The sequence below is a fragment of the Labrus mixtus genome, chromosome 7 (assembly GCF_963584025.1).
Source record: "Labrus mixtus chromosome 7, fLabMix1.1, whole genome shotgun sequence".
NCBI lineage: Eukaryota > Metazoa > Chordata > Actinopteri > Labriformes > Labridae > Labrus > Labrus mixtus.
The window spans coordinates 22,407,101-22,421,447 of NC_083618.1; the positions used below are offsets into that span (position 1 = coordinate 22,407,101).

At 42.9% G+C, this 14,347-nt stretch overlaps 1 protein-coding gene across 11 annotated transcripts in view; it reads left to right on the forward strand.

Moving 5' to 3' along the window:
• Positions 1 to 14,347, forward strand: part of slmapa (sarcolemma associated protein a) — a 66,574-nt gene that overhangs the window by 33,924 nt on the left and 18,303 nt on the right. For 5 of the 11 annotated variants that reach the window (XM_061041784.1, XM_061041781.1, XM_061041782.1 and 2 more), the window contains 10 exons: positions 2,881 to 2,917; positions 6,555 to 6,617; positions 7,733 to 7,828; positions 7,941 to 8,012; positions 8,158 to 8,298; positions 8,410 to 8,547; positions 8,941 to 9,109; positions 9,365 to 9,415; positions 11,317 to 11,463; positions 13,566 to 13,631. In XM_061041784.1, the coding sequence (XP_060897767.1) occupies positions 2,881 to 2,917; positions 6,555 to 6,617; positions 7,733 to 7,828; positions 7,941 to 8,012; positions 8,158 to 8,298; positions 8,410 to 8,547; positions 8,941 to 9,109; positions 9,365 to 9,415; positions 11,317 to 11,463; positions 13,566 to 13,631 (980 nt within the window). The remainder of the gene's footprint in view (positions 1 to 2,880; positions 2,918 to 6,554; positions 6,618 to 7,732; positions 7,829 to 7,940; positions 8,013 to 8,157; positions 8,299 to 8,409; positions 8,548 to 8,940; positions 9,110 to 9,364; positions 9,416 to 11,316; positions 11,464 to 13,565; positions 13,632 to 14,347) is intronic. The other 6 variants (XM_061041788.1, XM_061041789.1, XM_061041787.1 and 3 more) reach the window with 5 other exon arrangements.

A 14,347-nucleotide genomic window follows, 5' to 3' on the forward strand; every position in this document is an offset into this window, starting at 1 on the left:
GTGTCTACTGACCCACAAAATGTCTGCATAAGTCTTACAACACAGAGAAAAATGCTGAGTTTCTAATGTGCTCTCCTTGTGATGTCACAGTGGGATTCTGGTGAAAAGAAATCTCCTCACCTCCCCTGATATCTCCACCCATGGACTCCACCCCCAGTCTAGAGCAAAACTTTTGCACAGGTCCGCCATTTTTATTCTTGCTAGAGGAGGAGTGATGTCTTCGGGGAAAACTCAGGGGGGGCCTCATTACATTTAAAGAGACACACACACCAAAACGGAGCATTCTGAGAGAGCTGGTTTATACAGGGTCACAAACCTCCTCTGGTGCTTGATTCATGTTATATTTTGACCAAAGCACAGCACAGATGTTTCATTTAGACCACAGGGGGACTGTTTGAAAAGGTGGAGAAGGGGGATAATATGTCCTCTTCAAAGTTTTAAAGGTGTTTCTGACGACCCCTTTGCAAACTTTAAGATTTTTGCAGTATCTTTTTGTTACATTATTATTTTTTTACATTTCTTTTTGGGGCCTCTTGCCTTTAGGGCAATGAATAGATTAGGAAATCAGGAGGAGAGAGTGGGGAAGGAGCCAAAGGTCAGTCTTGAACCAGGGCCGCCCTCCTGGAGGACTAAAGCCTCCATACATGGGGTGCGACCTAACCGCTAGGCCAAATGCACCCAAACTTTTTGCTTGATATGATCTACCCTCACATGTCACAGACCCTTGTTGAAGATGAAACATAAAAGTGATATTCCAGAGATGAGATGTTTAAGAGGAAACTTTCCCCGAGGAATCAAACTGCTTTCTGAGCGTCAGTCACTTTTAAATGAGGAGTTGCAGAGCTGGATCGGGACGCAGCTCTGATTTGAAAACTGCAAAGTCGGCAAAAGTGAAATCCCACAACGTCTCCGTGTTTACTCTGATGGATGATGTTTCTCCGGGGTAGTCGTTTGTCACTCTGAAGGAGGAACAGCTGCAGCAGAAACTCTGATCTCTGCAGAAAGCCTGAACCGTGGGGACAAAATGTTCAAAAGTCCTTTTAGATTATTGGCTTTTATCAAAATCCACCTCCCTTACCTTGCTTTGGCTGGAAGTGCAGAGGGGTTATCAGTAATGAAAAAAACTCTTTCCGCCTGACTCCTCTTTAAACACTTCCTAATAAATGTGTTACAAAACAACATGCACTGCAGTTAAGAAAAAACACAAACACAGAACAGCTGCTGCATTATAGTGGTAACAGTGTTTTTTTTTAAGGATTATATTTTGGGGCTTTTTGGAGAGAGGTTGAGGGGGATGACATGCAAGAAAGTAGCAACAGGTTGAAATTGAACCTGGGCCACCTTGCTTGGAGGACCATAACCTCAGTACATGGGGTACGCACTAACCACTAGGCTACCAACACCGCCCCAATTACAGTGTTTTAAGATTGCAGGAGTGCAACGTCTCTTTTTTTTTTTTAGCCTTGTCTGGGTTGTTGTGTCTCTGCCTCTCCTGCTGCTCCGAAGTTAAACTTTAACCGAGTCGAGTTTACCTTCATTCCTGAACTCTGACTGTTCCCAAGTCGAATCTAGATAAACGTAAACCCCCCTCAAACAAACCTGTTGTGACCTTGTGTCGCTGTTTGTCGAGATACAGTACAGTGGATACATATCTCCTCAAAACGACGGGGAGGTTCATGCAGGGCTGAAACTGAAGGTGGCTTCAGTAATTGTCCCCCCACAGTTCACCGATCTAGTGTTTGTTGTAAGCTAAAGAACCTTAACATGGGCTTCAATCTTTTTATTGCTACACCAGTGATAACAAAAATACTTATGAGGATTGAGAAGTGTGTGTGGTATTTGTTGAATATGTTGATGTGTGTATTAATGTATTGTTAAAGGTGAGAGTTTGCAGCCGGGGTTTTGGGGTCAAAGGTCCAATGCTGTAGATCTTCCTTTCTTACTGGTGGCTCAGTGCAAAGTGAACTTGTTCCTCATATGAGTGCGACCTCTATGATGTGCTGTTGATAAATCCATATCCAGTATGAATGTCTTGATTTTTAGTTACGGCATTCATTTTGTTCCAGTCCCCCCCATCCCGATCATCTTATGGCTGTGCCACCGTGTTTGTGTTCAGCGCCCCTGCAGAGCTTGTTCTAATGTTTTCCAACTTGATTTATAATCCATAAAGAGCTTCTGATGTCCTCTTGGTTCTTGATTGACAGGTTTATCATTTGGTGCATTGTTCTAATTTACTTAGTACAACTTGTCGCTTTTAAAGCTGACACCATGTTTATTCTACAAGTCTGAAAATGAACCTCAGTGTGAGTGAAGCGTCACATCCTTTACTGACATTCATCGTACTGTAAGGAAATGAATGATCAACAGGCTGCGTTTAAAGTTCAGTCACATCTACATGACAACCACAGCACACTGATTTCACACACTTAACAGCCTCTGCAGTGTTTATCTGCTGAACTCCGCATTTTTGCCTGAGGCCCTTTTCAGTGAGAGGTTAAACTGTGTGCATGCTTGGCAGCATCTCTTCATCATATTACACAAGTGGTGGACAAAGACGAGATCTTTTGATACCATGTTGGCCTACCAGACACTTAACCCTAAATATCAACCAACACTGAGCACCTCTCTCATACAGGGAATAAGAATGTAATATTGTTATTTATTAAGAGATTCAAGACACAATACTGTTGATTCTTCAGGAACAATGTCGACTTGCTGAGATTTTTTTTTTGTTAAACAATGAGCTGCAAGAGAGTATCACAAGACCTTCAAGAATCATTTTTTTTTCTTTCTGTTTCTGTCGTCGTGGTTACCCCCCTGTTTTTCCTCCCAGCTGTTTCCATGGTGACAAACTGTTATCTCTTCTCTCTTCCTTTTCAGTGTCATCCAGACTCCGTTACCACTACCTGTAGACAAGGTAAGAACACAAAGATGTGTGTGTGTGTGTGTGTGTGTGTGTGTGTGTGTGTGTGTGTGTGTGTGTGTGTGTGTGTGAGTTGTTGTTGTTGTTGTTGTCCTGTCCTGTGTGTGGATTGTTTCGTCGGCTTCTCAGATTTACATGGATGCCTGCTCTTTAGTGATGGAGCTATGTGTGTGTGTTCCAGTTTTCTATTAAGTATTCTCTGCACACACACACACACACACACACACAGAGTGTAGTAGTCAGTCAGCTGATTGAGGAATGCAGGGGTTGCTGCCAGTTTCTGCCGCCGCTCTGCTGAAGTCTTTCATGTGGATCAGGGGGCAAAGTGTTTTTCCCACTGCAGTGTCTGAGTGCTTTGTTTCGTTAAGAGTCTTTAAACCGTTTAAAGTCCGACTGGAGTTAAATCACATTTTAATTGTGGCTCTGCAGCATCGATATCTTCTCAATAAATCTCCTGACCGTTGCTCTCCTTTTAGAAAAAGCAGCAACCAAAAGGAAGACATGCAAATTCATACATTTTTTTTCCTAATGTTGTCGACATGTTTTTTATTTAATCCAATTTAAAACCATTAAGCATCCACCTGTCTCATGGAGAATAAGTCACAGTACACTAAATTAACTCTTGACTAAAGCAGTAACATCAGGGTTGTTTCAGCAGCAGAGCAGTCAGATTCTTGTATTGGTGGTTTGCTCTTTGCTCTGGATTGTACAACATTTAACAAGCAAACACTTGTAGGGCTTTCACACTCCTGAAAAACTCCTGATATTACCAGGAGGAGCTGTACGCGTGAACGCAAGCAGGGTAGTATTTTTTCTTCAGCAATTCTGAGTGAGCTGATGTGAGAACGCAGCAGGATATTCTTGAGAGAATTCAGCTCGAGCCAATAGAAGGATATTTTTGAATGAGTACATACTTCAGGATCGACTCCAGTCATCTGTGAGACTGACTGAATTTCTTGCTGCTTTACTTGGCATTCTACTGAGTTAAAGAGCTAGCATTAGCACTTAGCAGGGAGTGACTGATTAGCCCAAATTTATTTTTATTTTCTTTTATTTAAAAAATAAAGTTTTGAATCAATTTTAAATCTTAGAAGAGAAGAATCTCGATTCCTAAATAAATCGATTTTTTCCCCCACCTCTAATAATAACAAATTTACCAGCTGTTACATTTACACACAGAGAGCTTGGACTTAAAAAGATTTATAGTACAGTATTCTCGGGAAGTTTTCACACCTGCAGTTTGTTTGCACTGTGTCTGAATCATGAACCAATTAGTTACACTGTTAGATAATTACCTTGAGGACATTACAAGCGGGACAAAATGTGTGATGCACGAGGAAATGATCTAATTGGTTGGAATTTTTTTGCGGTAAAAAGCCTGAAGTAATCAAAGACTAGTGGACTCCTGAGCGTCTCTGAGTTGTTTAGTTTGCAGCATGGTTTGATTAACAGCTTTGACAACAGCACAATGAACTCGAGTTCTGATGTTTGGTTTCCAACCCAAGGCCGCTGCGACAAAGACTATTTCCTCTGTACATGAGACGTGCAAACCTATCCGTCCTCTATAAGTGTTATGTTACATCAGTTAAAATTGAATTTAGTGAAATTCTAGTAAAAAGACATTTTTGTCTCTTAATAAAAGATGTTTATAAAGCAGATACTAAACCGCAGGTATAACTGTTTAATATTAGTGCGTTCCAAGGTGAAGGGTAAGGATTTTGATTTAACTCGTTAGCAACCGTACAAAAGTGACTAATAAACTCCATCGTGTATTTCTCTGCCACCTTACCCTGTCGTGTGTCTCCCTCTGACAGTGAGAACAACAGAGCCTCAGTGCAACCTGTGTGAGGAATGTAGGCTGGATCTGTGCGTGCGTGCGTGTGTGTGTCGGAGTAGCTGTGATTAAATTTGTACCATTTCTGGAACATAATTAACTGTCCCATAGAAGGATACTTAAACCTCCCTGGTCTCTGAAGACACACACACACATTTAATGAAACACACACACACTGAGGCTAGCAGACCCACATATAAAGTAGAATCCACTGAATGACTGACAGACTGTGTGGTTTCTTAAGACGGGTCCACACGTTGCTGTGGTTTCAGTTGTGGTGTCACCACAGCGTGTTTAGCCTGCGTGTGAAAATGTGGCCACCACATGTGCCATGAAACACCTGCTGCAGGCTTTTTAAAATCCAGTCACATGAGGCATAGTTTACGAGTAGTCCAGATGGATGTCCGTCTTTATCTGTGCATTTTTTAAAAATTGGCCAGAGTCAGGAATAAGCTGAGCATTAAGACTGGATGCATTGGGATTTATTAGCACTGTTTTATCCTCAGTAAAAAAAAAAAAAAAATTCAAAGCATTTTCAAACAACATCTTATCGTCAAATCATACTTTGTCAGTTTGCAATGAAACAGTTGCACAAGGCAGTTTGAGAGGGAATACCTACTCAACTGAACACAGCCCAACAATATTTAAATAACCTCTAAACAAGAACCAGTCCCCGAGAGATATGAGAGATTTGATCGCTTGTTTCCACTGCACGCTCGATAATGTCCGGAGATACACCGGATCTTGTTGTGTCATGACTCACACAGTTTTACACCTTCTCACATCTTTCACACCACATTTTGTAAAGACTGTGTGGTGCTGTGTTCAAAAACTACATCCAGATGCACAGCTGCCCATTTGTGTGCAAGGACCTACGATAACCCCTGACCCTTAGATAAGATGAGATTCAATTCAATTAAAAAAAACTTTATTTGTCCCTGGGGGGCAATTCAAAGGCACACAGAGCAGTAAATTAACAACAGTGCAAGTAGACGAAACATTAATAGATAAACAGAAAAAGATAAACCTTTATTCATCCTACAACTGAGAAATGTAGTGTTACAGCAGCAAAGAGCGAGGGCAGCCGAAAAAGAGCACACTGCACAGTTAAATACAAAATATAAAATGTAGATCAGAATAGTTGAGGACTGAGAGACTGTGTTTTCAGACTTGTGTCGTCTTCTGTCATTGAAGTTGTAATGTGAGCGTGGTTAGCATTACGAGCTAGCAGCATGCTAAGAAACCATTATCTTCCTCCATACTCCGACTTTCAATTAGCTGCCACAGAGCAATTGGTTTTCCTCGTTGGAAAGCCTCCCGCTTCAGAGTAATGTTGACGTGCATACACACAGCGCCCGTCTCTCCTGCTGGCTCTGCCGTCTAGCAGTGAACCCGTGTCCCCCCCTGTAACCCCTCTGTTACCTCTGCTGCCAGCACATAGGTGGGATCACTCCGGCTCCAGCATAACACCTCCTTGATATTCATATTGAAGCCGTAAAATATAGCGTCTTGAACTGGCAGTCTGAGTAGGGCTTCAGTATAAGGCTCAGAAAACTTGAACAGAGTGAGTGTGTGTGTGCGATTTGTGTTTTTCTCACTGCGTCTCTTCCTTGGCCCCTGCCCCTTCTTTTTTTTTTTCCTGTGCTTGTTTGTGTATCACGACCTGACATTTTGACCTCTGTAGTTGACACATTTATTCTTCTTCACCTCAAACAGAAGTCTGAATGAACTCCAGACAACAGTCAATATGTGTGTTTACATTGTGTGTGTGTGTGTGTGTGTGTTTGTGTTTTCTAGGTTGCAGCCAACACTCCCAGCATGTATTCTCAGGAACTGTTCCAGCTCTCCCAGTATCTACAGGTAACACACTGACACCTACTGGTCATTCTGTGGAAGTACACTGAGATTATGAAGACAGCAGACATACCACTTGTTTCATTCATCTGACGTGACACATTTTTAATGAGAGTTTTTTGTTGTTGTGATCGAAGGTGAACTGATATAATTACCGTAAAATCTGCTGTATAAGATTCACTTTAATACCTACTTTTTTCATCTTAAAAGTTGTCTGCGTCTCATACGACATAGTGCTACCACTATAGCAGAATGAAATGCTGACACACGCACGGGTGCAGCAGCCACCATCACACATTACACGCGACCTGACACGATTGAAAATATACCCCCAGGGGCGCTGGTGGCGCATTGGTTAGTGTGCACGCCCCATGTATGGAGGCCATAGTCCTCCAAGCGGGTGGCCCAGGTTCAAATCCCGCCTGTGGCTCCTTTCCCGTGTGTCATTCCCCACTCTCTGTCTCCCGGATTTCCAACTCTATCCACTGTCCTATCCCTCCATTAAAGGCACAAAATAAACCTTAAAAAAAAAGAAAAACTACACCCCCATTCATTGTCTATTGAAAGATTGATTGCACGCTGTGCTGGGAAAGAAGGTGACACAGACCAGTATTGCTGTGCAACTTTGTCTTCCTCAGGAGGTCATAAACATGAATTACAGAAAAAGGTTGTATATTTTTTCCGTAAATAAACCTTGCAGAGTGCTCTTTTGATTGAAATAGTCCTATATTAAAGTTAGAGAGTGACCAGCGGAGTCGGGCAGAGAGCTCGCAAGCTAGGAGTCTGTGCTTCACAACTTTCACTGCAGCTCAACTACCGTACTGTAGCTAGTAGGAGTGCAAACTTCCAAAAGTCAAAACAAACAGAACCAAAAGAGCGACGCAGCTGCACAGAATTTGCACGTTGTTGACCTTCAAAAATGAATGCGACTTGTATCCTGGATTTTATGGTATATAAAAGAAATCTGTCCTGACTCCTGCATGTAGCACAATTCAATATTATACTGTATGGTACTCCAGCAGGGTGCTGGACAGCGGGTCTCTTACTGATTCTTTATTTTCTTTTATACCCGTCACTAAATTTCTTGTTTCCATCCTTCCCTTCCTCTCTCTCGCCGTCAGGAGGCCTTACACAGAGAGCAGATGTTGGAGCAGAAGTTAGCCACCCTGCAGCGTCTGTTAGCCACCACACAGGAGGCCTCGGAGAGCAGCTGGCAGGTAGGAAACACCGTCATCTTGTCGTGCTTTAAACCCTGAACTGAGAGACGCAGAGGGACACAGCTGTCATGAAAACACCTTCTTTAAACTGAGTTTTTTTTTTTATCACCAGGCCCTGATCGATGAAGACCGTCTACTCTCCAGACTGGAGGTGATGGGCAGTCAGCTGCAGGCGTACTCTAAGGTAACACACACTACAACACTGAAAATATGTTCTGTCAGATTCTGTCATGTTAGAAGTCGATTTAAATTCTCCTGCATCAAATAGATTAAACTAAGTCTACTGTGTCTTCTTCTTCATTCTACACGTCTCTCCTCCTCTGCTGCAGAATCAAACGGAGGAAGGGATCCGTAAGGAGCTTCTGTCTCTTCAGGAGGACAAACACAACTACGAGACGACGGCAAAGGAGTCCCTGAGGAGAGTCATGCAGGAGAAGATCGAGGTGGTCAGGAAGCTGTCAGAGGTGGAGGTAAGACACACGTTTACTTAACACAATTAACTCAAGTATTTCTGAGACACCGGGCTCTCGTGCTTGTGAGACCTAACAGCTGGGTATTTAATTGTTAAATCTGTCCTGCAGCGCTCTCTCAGTAACACAGAGGACGAGTGCACACACCTGAAGGAGATGTCAGAGCGAGGCCAGGAGGAGCTGAGGGAGCTCGCCAACAAGTACAACGCCGCCGTCAACGAGATCAAAGAGCTCACTGACAAAATAAAGGTAGGTACCGACTCAGACGCTGGAATATATTCTGTTATGTTACTCAAAGTAGCTGCAGTCATATTTGGTTTAAGGATATTTTATGACTATGAGTATGACTGTTTGCGATCGCACACACAGCTCCTCCTGGAAATAAGATTTCTGCAAGTGTGACTTTGTGTACCTTTGCTAAGTTTTTTATCTTCCTCCTCTCCTGTCTTCCTTTCCCTCTCATTCCTCCTAAATCTGAATTCTTCCTCTTTATCTCTCCTCAATTTCCTCCAATTTCTCCCTCTTCTCCTTCTTATTTTTATATTGTGTTCACTTGCTCCTCATTTTGCCTTTTGTGTTTTCCAATTTTCTGTATTTTTCTCCTTCATCACCATGGCAACCGTCTTTCTCCTTCCCCTCCAGGCGGCGGAGGGCAGGCAGGAGGAGCTGACCCAGCGGGGGGCGACGGAGAAGAGGGAGTTGGAGCTGCGGATCGAGGAGATGGAGGAGAAGGAGCAGGTTCTCCAGGCTCGCATCGAAGCTCTGCAAGCCGACAACGACTTCACCAACGAGAGGCTCTCCGCCCTGCAGGGTACGCACACACACACAGAGACGCACACACGCACACGCACACACACACAGAGACACACACACACACACACGCACTCAGAGTCCTACTCTAACTTTTAATAAGCTCATTACACGACACCCTGCATGCAAACCACTTTAACTCCCTGCTCATCACAAAAGTAACTATAACGCAACCAGTGACCTGTCGGGTGGCTTTGCTGGGACTTCCTGTGAGTCAACGCTTCTCTGCTGTTGTTGTTGTTGTTGTTGTTTACAGTGCGGTTAGAACAGCTACAAGAGAAAAGCATAAAAGAGAACAACAGCCTGGGTGAGTCTAACCTCTCTGCTCCGCTCTGGGACGCTTGTCCTCTCCACCGCCGCCGTTTGTCTCTTCTGTTGGCGCTAACTTCACCTCCTCATCCTGCACTAATGATGCATGACAACCTCTTGCATGATGTCCACTTTATCTACTGTTTGCCCGCTGCTCTCGTGTTTCCATCTGCCTCTCTTTGTCTGTCACAGTGAAAGTCTGGCTCTTCTTCTGTTCTGGTCTCTCTTTTATGGTAGCTTGATTTTCAGCCCTCAGGCGTCCTCCCGTAGTTTTCAGGAAGACGCGCGATGTTGAATCAGTCGAGATATTTTTCAGAATGCAGAATCTAAAACCCCCCCTCCGTCAGGTCGCCCCTCAGTTCGTATCTGTCGAGAGTCGAATCCTGCAGAGAGAATCGATCATTATTCCCTGATCTACACTCGACCTACACCAATGAGCAGCAGTCCTATAAACTGATGTACTGAAATGAGAATAACCTTTAAAATGCAAACTTAATCTGCAGACATTGAAGAATTTGCTCAGGAGCCAGATACAGCACAATCAAAGGAGGAGAGATAGATGAATAGAAAGACTTATTGTTGTTATACAAAACTAAGGAACGCTTCATCTAAAGTGCACAATGTTCAGGTGTTCACAGAAACAAATAAAACAAGCATTCTTTTCAAAATCAAACACTGATACTGCACAGTAAATTAATGCATCTTGTGTAGGTCACTTAAAAGGAAAAAACTGCATGAATATAAAAGTCTAAAAACAAAGGTATGAACGGGCTGATATACATGTAGAAAATGATTTAATGACAAAAAGGTGTCCCATATTTAAACATCCTGTGATTGAAATAAATCACGATGCATCTATTTGAGCAGAAAAGGTAAACCACACCATCGGGAAGATTATTTAATATTTCTACTTTGTTAAATTTGAATATCTGTCACCTTCAATTTGTTGTTAAATGAAGAGATTTATAACACAAAAAGTGCTGAAATTATCTTTATTTACATTTTCCGTGGTGATGTTTTGCTCTGCGTGTTGCGTAAACCAGTAAATCAGAGGTAAAATTAGATTATTTAGTAGATAAAACTTTATCCAAATGTTTAGGACGAGATCAACAAAGACATCAGAGGTAACGCCAAATCAGTACGTTTTCATGATGTTGAAAAAAAAGTTGATTTATTGAGTTACTCCGACTTAAACTAGACTTATAAAATACAGCTAAACTCGTTAGTCTGACTGAAATCAGATTTCTTGAAGTCAGACTTACACAACGAGATAATGTGGTCGGTGGTCGATGAACTGTAGCGTGCGTACTGTACGCCTCACTGATCTACAAACTGGCCCAGACCATCTAAATGATCTCCACAGTTCCCGTGCCAGGCTTTGACCTGGAAGTCTAACCCAGAACTTCCACCAGATACGTGTGCATTGCATGTCAGCTCCGCTCTGGTACAGCTCCGATTAAACTGAATGAAAGTCCCTCAGAGAATCTCTAACATCCACATGTAGCATAAACAAACATTTCAGAAGGACAGGTTTTATATATTAACGATATGTGACCAGGTCACCTGGATGTTGGTGCGGCTGTTTCAGAGGCGACATGTCCGTTGAGCCTGATCGAGGCTTGTTGGGGTTTCTGGGTAATCTGGGTTGTTTCCATGGTTGCCAAACTGTCCACTTCTTTGTTTTTCTTCTTCTGGTGTGGGGGGGGGGGAGCTTTTGGTCACTGATTGACTTCTGGTGATTTGAATGAAAAAACACTGAACATGAATGCTGGAGGTGACTGTCTCACTGCTCACTGAGCCACACGTACACACACTGTGAAGGAACGTGTGTTTGGCTGCTTACGTCTCCACAAAATGGTGTGTGTGTATATACGTATATCTGATCTGGTCACATGACAGATGAGGACATTATCTTGGACGGAGCGGTAGAGGAGCCTGTCGAGGACAAACAGAGCCCGCAGACACCTGAGAGCCAGGAGGAAGACGAGGATGAGGAGGACACAGACACCGATGATGGTGCAGTTGGTCCAGAGGAAGAAAACGATGGTAGTTAGTCTCATTATTTAAATTAAAGTCCCTTTGATTTAGATTTAGGACTGTTTGTTTATGGCAGGTTTGCATAGCGCTTTAGAGAATAAAACAAGGTATCTATATATCAGAGAGAATAATCAAACACATACAAGTATATTCTTAATGTTTACAACATACATAAGAGGACAGATGACAGATGAGTGGGAGAGAGCAGCGGGCAAGCAGAAAAATAATGAAGCCATGTCATCAGGTGCACAAAGATTGAACCTGCAGTAGGATATAAATGACATCGCACCTTCCTAGTCGCTCGCGGTGAAATCTCTTCACTGTTACCTGCTATGTTCACAAACGGGCTCGCCCCTAGTTAATGCGGAAATCTGAAAGGCCCTGACACACCAAGGAGATCGTCTGCTGTCGGTCCTAGTTTGACCGTCGGTGAGCGGTAGTCGCCCTGCTTTTTTGCGGTGTGTCCGGCTCCGTCGCTAGCCGTCTGCCTTTTTTTGGCCAATTCCACTTGTTGAATCGGCAGTTGGTGAGAGGAATCTCTCTGATTGGCTGTTAGGAGGTTTCATTTATCTCCAGCTCTCGACTCAGGTTCAGTAAAGCCCCTTGAGCATGTTGCTGTAGTATCCATGCTTTCACCCATTAGTGCGGTTTCTCCTTATTTCTCTCCTCCGACTCTTCTTTTCTTTTTCCACTAAAAGACCAAGGGCTGACAACGCCAGCGCCTTTTTAAACTTTTTATCAGACATTATTCTCCATTAGTAGTCTACCTGTAATACGAGTGGTGAGCGACAGCCGTGTGAAAATGGTCTTCTCGTATCATAACAACGGACTACCGCCGCCTGCTGGCATGGAGAGTTATTTCCTCTCCTCATGCGCAGAACGTACGTGGTGGTTGGTCGTCGGCTGTAGTCTTTGCAGTGTGTTCAAGTTCAACTTTTTGGCCAAGACGTGAGGGGACGCCACAGGCGGCCTTCGTCGCCACTAGTTCTTTGCCGCCTGCTTGGTGTGTCAGGGACTTAACAGGGCTAGCAGGAAAAAAATTACTTGAGTCGGGGTGAAAATTTCTGCTGTTTGCGTTCACATAACCTCAGATATTTCAAGACATTTTCATGCGTTTTGTACAGGTGTGAAAAAAAGCAAAATCTTGCTTTAGAGTGGTGAGTCAGTGCTCTGATGACAGAAGTAATAAGGCTGGAAATATTTAGGTAGCTGTAGAGTAGTAACCATTGAACTGTTGGGCTGGTTACTTTCACCTTTTGTCTGTAGAAAATCTACACTTCAGCTGTCTGTCTGCCTGTCCACTTCCTGTCTGTTACAGTCTCGCGGTATCCGTCCAGAGCTGCTGTATTATTTCAACATTTGTCTAAAACGTACCTGCCATGTATGGCTCTGATTTCTGCCTTGCCTGTTTGCTAAACAAGCATCTACTTGTCTGTGTAGTTATCTTCCCCTCTGAGACTCAGTAGTCCTGTCATGCTTTCTACCTGCTTGTTTCTGTGTGTCCTTTCTCAGTCATGATATTTGTCTCTTCTGCCTGATTTTGGCTCCTTTGGCGTCCGCTCTGATACATGGTTTGGTACTCAAAGCAGATTCTGGATCGAAGGAAAAATGTAGGCACTGGATGCTCATGAAGGAGACGTTTGATTCTGCTCACTGATTCCAGAAAAGGGAAATTTTGAGTGTACAAAGCTGGCTATGCATCAATTTACAAATGTGTGCACTTGCACATTGAAGGTCACATATTCGCCTCCTCTTCAACCAGTGTAAATAAGTCTCAGTCTAAACCCTTCTATTTCAGCCCTGCTCAGAACAGGCTGTTGTTCATCTAGAACCATTTCAGAGTCATGCATTCGTGCAATTTTGTTGTTAAGATGCATAACTGATTTTGAAATCATAAATATTAATCAAACAACCAGAAATTAGTTTTTCCAAAATAATCCTGAATAACTAGTGGGAGCCTCATTCTCTTTTAGTGTTAAGATGTTTGCTTCCATCCTTTTTTTGTTTCCATTCTTTAAAATAATTAAGTCTTATACCATCAATGAGCAGAATCATAAAGCCTTCACTCTGACATACCTCTTAGTAACGTCAGTGCTCTGTGTTTCCGTCAGACAACTGTCATGTAAACAACAGCGGAGGAGCCTCGACTAGAATTCAACAGTTGATTGAGTGTCCGCGTGAGTACACACACTTGATCCTGCTGTCTGCTGCTGCACACACAAACACACACAAACACACACAAACACACACACGCAAACAGACGCCAATCCTTTGCTGGAAAAGGGAAGAAAAAGGTGTTGAAGTTTTAACACAAGATTCACAACTTTTGGACTGGACTGGACTGACATCTCAGTCAAAACTATACGATCAACTTTTTAATAACACAACTCTGTTCCCAAAAATCTCTACACATTCTTTGCATTGTGCAGAAAACAATGAATGTTGCAAAGGCGTGCTTCTTGTTTTGATTTTATCGTTGCATGAGACACGAGCCAAACACAACGTTAGGTCTTTGCGTGTAGTTCTTCTGATACTGAACACTGGATGGAGCATTGGTGTATGGTACGCATAAAGCCAATGCTTCAGGTGATTGCTGCCAGGTGTGACTGGAAGGGGAAAAAATGTTGTCTGTTTCAGCGTGCAAAGCTTTTTGAGTTGAGTTTGTATTGTAGAGTTTCACTGATGTGGAAATCACATTCTCTTTCTTTTTACGTTTTGCACAGGATGGCAACTCATTTTGGAAAGTGCGTTAGAAACCTTGTTTAGATTCTTCAAGTTCCTGTACAGTTAGCCCGTCTTCATACTGTTTGACACAACGGCTGAGGTGAAGAGACATAAGAGGTCGATGAAGCTAAGAAAAGAAATAGAAGAAAAGACTGAGTAAGAAGCAGAG